General features: G+C 39.1%; 1 protein-coding gene across 1 annotated transcript; it reads right to left on the reverse strand.

Annotated features, from left to right (window-relative positions):
* Positions 1 to 1,646: 1,646 nt before the first annotated feature.
* NEUROD4 (neuronal differentiation 4) lies at positions 1,647 to 9,271 on the reverse strand. The gene is made up of 2 exons (XM_047743472.1): positions 9,163 to 9,271; positions 1,647 to 2,651 (listed from the first exon to the last, which is right to left on the reverse strand). The coding sequence occupies exon 2, from the start codon at positions 2,640 to 2,642 to the stop codon at positions 1,647 to 1,649; it is 996 nt and encodes a 331-aa protein (XP_047599428.1). The 5' UTR covers positions 2,643 to 2,651; positions 9,163 to 9,271.
* Between the last annotated feature and the right edge of the window lie 383 nt (positions 9,272 to 9,654).

The following is a 9,654-nucleotide window of genomic DNA, read 5'->3' on the forward strand; positions in this document are numbered from 1 at the left end:
AAAGTCAAGATACACAGATAGTTCGGCAGGTTTTAGGGGATAGCTGAGCTGTAGAAAACAGCATACTAATCTGCCTTATCAATTTTATTCATTGGCCCTATTTGTGTACCCTACATCCTAAACTTATCCTCTCTGGCAGGAGCAGGATGAGATCCACTATCATGTAAACCACTTAGGCTTTCAGTTTGTTTTAAATAATTGTCCTGGCAGATTGAACAGACCAGTGAAATTTTTCAGATCACATTTCTCTGGGAAAAAAAAATGACAAATTTAGTGTTGATATAAAGGAAAGAAGAGTTACATGAAGAAAAATAAACATCCTGCAAATCAGGATAAACCTGTGATGAAAACATAAATTGGTAAAAGCATTCACTGGCCTTGGATTTGATTTCTGCAACCCTAAATCTGCTCACTTGGGATGTTATCCACAATATGTATCAACATATTATGTTTTAAAAGTGAGGAAGAGGTAACAATTAGGGGAGGAGATAAAGCATATATGCATTAGAAAAATTCAAGTTTGGTCAATAAATTCACTGGTGTTTATCCTTCTAGAAAGTATAATAATAATTGGTGTGGGCAGAAGTCAGCAGTTTTAATCATGTTTTCTGTAACCAAATGAAATTTATCTTGCCAGAGAAAATTTGGTTTTCCTATGGGCAGGTTTAAGATAGGAGGAGTCTCCCAACTATGGTTAGTTATTATAGCCAATAGCCATTTTATTGCTTTTGAATATGACCTGGGTTTTTGCTGATTTCGATAGCAACACCTGAGCTTCTTCAGAATTTCCAGAGCCTCTGGGTTATTGAGACTATGAAATGGTCTAGATGACTTCTCTAAGTCCCATTGATCATCAGAGTCTGGGGTTACAGAGACTTCCTTGCCCCACCTCTAGTGCTGAGGAAATGCTTTTGAAATATTATCAAGAATCAAGTTGGTATGAGATCTCTATTATGGTTCTTAAATTACTAATGAAGGTATGTTCAGCTTTCAACCAACAAGAAATAGAGCTAATCTCTTAAAAGAACATGCTCTGTTATTCACAGTGAAAGCCAAGTTAGGTTTTAGCTTTTGGAGGCTATTTTTAGATAGATGCAAAGAAGTCCTATCAAGTCCCAGAGAAAAATGCATCTTGTGCTCCTTTGGCAACTCCATCTAATCATTCCACACATCCTGTCTATTCCCTAATATTCTTCAATCCTTTCAGTTTCAAAAAGTTTACAGGGGTGGTCACCAAAGTTATTGAATTTCAGAGCTGTGAAGGACTTTAGAAACCACCTAGACTTAAAACAATTGTCTGATTTTACCAGTAAGTAAACAGAGGTCAGCAATGAAAAATTAATTGGCATAGATCATTCAGTGAGTTTTTGGTATCATTAGAATAGGGCCCAGGGCTTCTGTTTTATTTCCACATGATTGTAACAATCCAATAATTTCACTTGAGGACCCTAACTAAAGGAATAAATGCAATATGAGAAGCTGATAAGAAAAGAGAGTGGCTGGTACAGGACAGCCCAAATGGACTGGGGATATTGCGTCCAATATATATCTATGGGGTTCCTTTAAGGTCATTGATTTTTCAGCTCAACCACTTGAATTGTGGAAAACATTTCCATATTATCCTCTGCAATGTTTGTCTTACTGCCCTAATCAGTAAAGATTGTATTAAGTTGGGCCCCAATACCATGGTGGGGGTAGGAATCATAGGACATATCTATGGGAACATCATAGCGAGGCGTAGCAGCCTGAAACGGAGTTGAATGCACATGCCCTGAGCTTAGACTTGCAGAGGGATAATGTGGCATGAAGCTGTAGGATTTATCCAGGTCAGGAGAGCCATCCTGCTTCAAGGAGAAGTTCCCACTGATGCTCAAAGGTGGAGTGAGTGGGCCCTCATAAGGTGGTGTACTGCAGTCAGGTGGATGGCTCCCAAAGGATGATTCTCCCAAACTCTTGAATACTTGGGGTTTGAGATTAATAAGATGTGTTTCCATGTGGCCATAAGGAGGACTGGGGAGCCCAGGAGACTGATAGTTGAAGTTATGGACAGAAATGGCAGAGTCACAAATAGGAGATTTCTCCTCATGCTTCTCCAGGAGGACAGACTGAGGGCCCAGCTGGAGGCATCCAGCCACCAGGTTGCTTGTGGGCTGAGACAGCCCTTTGCAGAGCATCTCGACAAAGCCCTTCCCTTCAGGTGTCTGTCCAGTTTCCAGGACCTCAGACAAAGCCCAAATATAGTTCCTGGCCAGTCTTAGAGTCTCTATCTTGGAGAGCTTTTGGGTCTTTGAGTAACATGGCATGACTCTCCTCAGGTTGTCCAGGGCATCATTCAAGCCGTGCATCCGGGTCCGCTCTCTAGCATTGGCCTTGACTCTTCGGGCCCTGAATCTCTCAAGGCGAGCTTTTGTCATCTTCTTTTTCTTGGGACCCCTTCTCTTAGGCTTCTCCCCATCCTCTTCCTCCTCTTCTTCCTCCTCAATACTGTCATGCTCTTCAGCTAAGCTTCCAAGCATCCCATAAGCAGCTGGTCTTCTCTCCTCCTCCTTCATCTCATTCTGAGAGCCCAGACCTTTGTCCATCCAGGATGGTGTGTTGACCAACTCTGTCACCTCCTTGGATTTCACGTAAGGTTTTGCCATTCCTAGATTCTGGAAAAGGAAATGGCAATGATTAATGTCTTTGAATATCTGCTTTTATTTTTTTTTAATTTTTTATTTCTATTCAGCGTAACAGTATTCATTGTTTTTGCACCACACCCAGTGCTCCATGCAATCCGTTATTTAAATCTTGACTTTCTTTTTATATCTTAGATAAAAATCACAGAATTGGGGGGCGCCTGGGTGGCTCAGTGGGTTAAAGCCTCTGCCTTCTGCTCAGGTCATGATCTCGGGGTCCTGGGATCGAGCCCCGCATCGGGTTCTCTGTTCTGCGGGGAGCCTGCTTCCCTCTCTCTCTGCCTGCCTCTCTGCCTACTTGTGATCTCTCTCTGTCAAATAAATTTAAAAAAAAATCACAGAATTGGGGCACCTGGGTGGCTCAGTGGTTGAGCCTCTGCCTTCAGCTCAGGTCATGATCTCAGGGTGTCTGCCTCTCTGCCTACTTGTGATCTCTCTGTCTGTCAAATAAATAAATAAAATATTTTTTTAAAAAGCACAGAATTGTATTGGGATTCAACTTATGATTATCTAGTCCAAGTCCACCATTCTGAATAAGTTATCTAAGGCTCAAATAAATGCCCAGAACGCTAATATAGCTATGGCATATTACAAGAAAACCAACTAAAGAAAATGGAAATTGACTTGATTCTTCATTATAGTGCCAGTGCCTTACTCTTTTTATTCTCTGGTACTTTGTCTCATAGATACTTTATGCAAAAATAACTGATATAATGGTCAAACATATTTTTCCTTTTTCCCAGAATGCATATCATAAAGGGAAATAGATAAGGTGGGCATATAAATTATTGTCCAAATAGAGAAATTCCTGAAAGTAAAAGAGGATACTAAAGTAATTATAACTATATAATATATATACAATAATTATAATTAGTACAAAATTTGAAAAGAATATTAGTAAGTAAACTGTTATATTTTACACTATAAAATAAATGAAACACTGTGGTGGGATCATTCAGACTACTTTGTTCTCCAGAGGACTACCCAGACTCTATTTAGAGATATATCACATATATTTAACCTGTAACATTCCATGTTTCCCACTGACTCTACCAATGTTAGGTCCAACCATCCTAGGAAAGAACTGTGCCACAACTGGTTGCTATGTGACATGAAATATTTCCTCACCATCACCTGAAGAGCATTTTGCTTTTCACCAAGCACCTTGTGGCCTGTCTAGTGTAGTGGTGTTAGAGGTGTTAGTGATATGGTGTCTAAAAGGATCAGGAAAAGAGAGCAGGGTTACCACTGACCATTTTTTTCAAATTGGCCCATATGTTACAGTGATAACTCTTCCATTGTACATGCATCTCACATCATCAGACAAGACTATGGCAGAGCACCTAGATTTATAAGCCAGAGGTCTAAAAAGCTCACTGAAGATTATTTTAGTGCAACTATTATAAAAATACTTCATTAAAAATGAAAAATCTGGAACAAATGCAAGACTTAAAATGGTAGCTGCAAACATTGAAATAGCCTGACTAATTTACTTGCCTATCAGATACAATTTAATATGAATTTTCTTTGACAATATTGCAGTATGAAAACCAGAAGACATGAGTAGTTAATAAACATTTCGTGTTCAATTCTGGAAGAATGACTTGTTTTGAGATTTGCTGATCAATTTGTAGATATACAATTTACCAAATAAAAGTATCTGAGAAGCTCCATTTGGGCATCCCAATTTACCAGCTTAGTCTTTGAAATGTTAAACCTTCCATCACTTTTGTTTTTCTTCCATCACTTTTGTATATCAGAAAGAAGAGAGCATGATAAATGTTTTTTGATCCTTAAAGCTTGGGCCTCAAACCAATGAATGCAGGAATTAGCACATAGATTTTAAAAATATAAATATATGATTTGATTTGTTTCTGGTAATTTGAACTTGTTTTCCTTGTAACCTCATTTACCTCCTATAAATAATTAATGTTACCACATTGCAAAAACAGCCTAGGTTTCATGTTAATCAGCACAGAAATCATGTCAGCTTGACTTACTCACTTAATAAGGTTTCCTGGGCAAGCAGCTTTATTGAAAACACACGTTGGAACCTATTGGTCAATTGGCTGCCCAGGCCAAGTTAGAAAATCCCACTTTTAATATGGATGATGGAGCTTGTGTGCTGAGCTGCGCTTCTAACTCAGCCAGCTATCCAGAGGGAGGGTGAAGGACCTAATTAACTTTTCTGTTAAAGTAACACAGACCTTTCTGAGGCAGGTGCACTCTGAGGCCAAAGAGGATGGAGTAGGCTTGGGAAACGTAATATTCCACATGCAATTATAAAAACACTTGTGTGGCCTTACAGCCAACCTCGGAGGGCTGTTTTGTAGTTGAGGTCACTGTGGGTCAGAGATTAAGTGACAGAAATGCAAAAATGTAAAGCTGATAGAGCAGGACATACCAGGTCTTCTGATTCCAAATCCTAGGTTTTATAGTTTTTTTCTCCTTTCTTTTTCCATCACAACTACAGGAAGAAAGCCACTTTGACTTCAGGAGATGTGAATCAGTAGAACTAAGTCACCAGGAAATGACCATCATCCAAAGAGAGGCTAGTTTAGGTGTTCTTTGCAGTGTTAACTGTCATATTCCAGGATTCCTTCCTCTTCCAAATTTTTTCTTGTTCCTTCCACCCTTTTATTCTCCCACTTCTCTTACTCTCCTACTTTCTCCTTTTTTTCCCCCTCTTCCTTCTATTTCTCTCATCTCCTCTTCAACATGATATCACTGAGTCATACTTACAAGCATGGAGAGTTGAGAAGGAAGATTCAAGAGAGGAATTCAGAGTCTCCTGAATTACCCCTGAAACTGAATACCACCCTAGCCTCTGTAATTGACCTTTTTATTATTTTATTTTTATTCCTATCTCCACCTCCCTACCTCTGGAAATTAGCCAAGCTCTGTCAATCCTCATCCTCCTCAAGAAGTGGGATTAGGAGAATAGAGTAGACTATCCTTTGCCTTTAACATAACTTAATGGTTCCTGTAAGAGTCAAAGAGCTATTTTCAAATTAGATTATCAGCAGGGATGAAGGAAAACAACCAACTGGCTTTAGCTAAAACGATGAAAAGGACAATCATGGAAAGGATGGATGGCTCCAATTTAACTCTCTCTTTTCCCCTAGATTCTGGTCCTTTAGCCCTAAGAGAATCCCATGGATATTTGATGTGGCTTTGAAATCTTGGAAGGTAGAATAACACACACTCTAGGCCCAACTCTTCTGATTCCTGGTTGCTGATCTCAAACATATTACATGACTCTCTGATCTTCCATTTCCTCTTTGATAAAATAGGAATAAGGTATATTCAACATAGTTCTTGCAGGGTAAATAAAAATAAGAAAAGGTTTTGTAGACCTTAGATGCTATAAAACATTATCCATATATTAATCTTGTGTTTATTCTTTAATTCTCTTATCTAATCTATTTACACATTTGCATATTCAAAAATAGAAATTGCTTCTCACAGATTAATGGTAAAAGTAGATTGTACTAACTACTGTGCCCCTTATTATCTTGAGGGAAACTTCTCTGATTGGCTCAGAAGATAATCTGACAATTGCCCAATGCAGCTGGACAGCAGACTCTGGAGTCATATTACCTGAGTTTAAATTTCAGTTCTATTACTTACTAGATGGGTGACCTTAGCCAAGTTTCATAACTTTTCTGGGCCTTATCCCCTTTCTTTAAAATGGGAATAATAATAGTCCTACCTCATAGGATTACTGTGAGCATAATGAGCTAATGTATTTAAAGATTTTGAATAATGCCAGACATCATAAATGCCATGTAAGTGTTAGGTACTATTGTTCCTAAAGTTCATCATTAATTCTTCCAGTCACATGGACAAAAATAAGCATAATTGCACTCTGTGCTTAATATTGATTTTATGCCAACAAAAGCCAATAGCTCTATCTCAACGACCATTTTCAAAAATGTTTGCCAAACCCACTCCTCTAACTTCCTACTGAAACTAAATATCAAAGCTTCTATCCTGTTGCAAGAGATGAGGAAAAGAAGTTCTATCAGCTGCCTCTACCAGATTGACTAAAATTCTCCCACCATTCAAGAAGGAAGTTAGTCTCTTTCATTCTGTTTTTAAATCAGGAGACAGCAATTTAATGGACACTCTTACTCCATTAAATGAATTTTTAGGTTCATAAAGTTTCTGGTGGAATATAGAAAATTCTTGGCCCCTGGGCATTTTTCCTTTTGTATGATTAAACACTATTGGGGATAAGACTTTCCTATCAGAATAAAGTACCAGAGGTCTGAAGAGAAAAATAAAGTGTCTCTCAAATAGAAGTAAAAACCAGGACTCCTCAAAGATTTTTTAATTTTTTTTTGCCTTTGACTTTTTCCACCTACATATCTCCAATGCATCAAAAAGTTAGCAGAGGGGAAAAGATGATGAACATCCAGTTTTAGACTTGAGAATTGAAAATGTGTGTGATACAGTTCAAGGAGACTAACTTGGTTCTCTCCAGAACAAGTATCTAAATCTACCATGGCTTTTAGCCTGTTAATGAACCAGCTCAGGGGTGTATTGGAAGAATCATGAAACTGAAACCCTTTTCACTCATTTATTACTTACCTATTAAATGAGCACAGAAAAATTATTTTCATTTTTTTACCCTTAGGGCAAAGTAGAAATGATATTTCTGTCTTTCATATCGCATTCAGAAGCTTTTATGAAAAGCAAGGAAACCAAGCACAAGTACTTATACTTTGTAAAATTATTATGCAAATGTAATGGTTGGCAATTGTTTGATAAAAGCAGAATGGGAAAGTTCATAGCACTACACAGAGTATTGTGATAAACGATTTTAAGTTTCCCCAAATTTTACAAAAGAAATTAGCTCTCAAAATATACATGAAGCTGACTCCAGTGTGGCAAAATCAATGAATACTGGCTCTGGAGGAAGAATACAGCCTTCCCTGACTCCACCCTCAAATGCATTCTAATTCTCTAAAGCCCGTTTTATTCTTTGATCTTGGAATTGGGACATCCTTACACATCTACACATTATAACAAAATTTTGGCTTATCTTTAGGGTCTTCTTAAATTTCACATTTACCCAATTCTTTCAAATTTGGAATTGTCTCTCATTTTTTTTAAATCTGTTCTAGCAAAGTGTTTGCTTAGGCAATGATTTTGACTACCCAATACTTTAATTACTGAGACTGAGGTCATTGAACATGACTATTATGTGGAGCTGTACTGAATTCATCTGACACTTTTGCTAATTTTTTTATTTGTTGTGGAGAAGTTTCAACAGATGAATAAGTGAGCAAGGAGTACTTGCATGTGTGTGTGGTGATTAGACAGTGCCTTTCTTCTTGGAAGCTGCTTGTACTCCCTTCACTTCTTTATCCTATGACTAAATCCTAAATGCAACAGAAAGGGGACTATCCAGCTCAGTTTCTAGGGAATCTAAGCACCAGATAGGCTAAATGCCTTGCTCAGAGTTGCAGTCTTCCCACTGAAAAGACAGAATGCAGACCAGAGTGCTCACAAGCTGCACTACCTAGAAACATCCTGTGGGGCTGTTTTGTGCTCTTCCAATACAACTTTTTATACTCTACCACTTGTTTAATATCTACACACACACACACACACACACACACACAGGCACATTTTATTCAACATAGCCATGTCATACTTCAGTCTTCATAGCCTCAGATTCAAATGGTGAACTTTGCAAACAGAAATTACTCAATCTTTCAGTTTGACCCCTTGCTCTCAAACACTTCACCTCTGGTCTCTCTGTCAAAAAACAAGGCAAACATTTTACACTTATTAATATTGTTCTGAATACATGTTGGGGGTGGTGAATGATGAGTGAGAGGCAGAGGAGATGAAAGTATACATGGACAATATTTCTCTTCTGATTTCTTAGCAGAAGAACTGAGGAAAAGGAAAGTTTCCCCACTTTGTTACAACTATCTAAGAATTTTTAGCAGACAAAATGGGGGCAATGGTAAGAATATACCCCATGGCTTTCCAACATCTTCTCTCATTCCTTTTTCTTTTGCCATTCCTCCTTTTCCCCATCCACTTTCTGCACAGCCCTAAAATGCGGGGAGCAGAGCAGAGGATTGAGTCAATTCTTGCAACCTACTTGCTGAGCCATCTCAGAAAAGCAGTTAAGCTTTCTAGACACTTTCCTCCTGCATTAATAAAATGGAAGGGTGGGTCTAACAGAAAAGGGGGAAGATAATTTGTAATATCAGCTTTATAAAAATGATTTGGAGTAGGAGTTTCACTTTGGGTGGTAAGTGCTATGGGAATTAGTGAAATTATTAAAACTTAAATATCTGTCCGTAAGTGTTCTCTCTCTACTTCTCTGTTCAAGTTTCCTAAACCCTACTCCCTCCTCTCCTAGCCCAGAAGAACCTTACCTCAACTCAGCTGCTCCTCTAGGCCTGTGGGAACTTCCCACAGAAACTTTAACAGTCCCATACCAACCCATCCAAGGGCTTACCTCTGTCAGTGGCAGTCCCTGGTATGAACTCTGTGAATCTGTGTCCTGGAGGAGACTCAGAGAACCCAACTCTCCCTGACCATCCAGATCATAGGCGGTGCTATTAGCGATCCATGTTAAACCGGCCACTGCCTCTTAGAAATGCTACTGAATCTGCTTTTTCTGACTGTGTCTTGTTCTCCTCCTTCCTTGGAGTTCTGTATCCTCCTCCAGGACGCCTTCGGGCTGATGTCCCCGTTGCAGCTGGTTTTCAGTACCTACTCTGCGTGGTTAGTTCCCTGGAGTGGAGTTTTCAGAACCACAGCCTCTGGGCAGCTCCTTGAGCTCTGACTGGAGCCTCTGAGTTGCAGCAGTTTTGATTGCTTTCCCAGCTGACCAGGGCGGGGTGATGCCGCCCCGGATCTAACTCCTCCCCTTCCCCAGCCGAAAGACACACCTACTTCAGAGGGCCCCTCTGGCCAAGTCCAGCTTACCATTCAATTATTTTGTTTA

This window comes from Lutra lutra, chromosome 8 (genome assembly GCF_902655055.1).
Source record: "Lutra lutra chromosome 8, mLutLut1.2, whole genome shotgun sequence".
Lineage (NCBI taxonomy): Eukaryota > Metazoa > Chordata > Mammalia > Carnivora > Mustelidae > Lutra > Lutra lutra.

Coding starts and splice junctions, on each gene's coding strand:
- NEUROD4 (XM_047743472.1), bottom strand. CDS start 2,642: ATGGCAAAACCTTACGTGAAATCCAAGGAGGTGACAGAGTTGGTCAAC.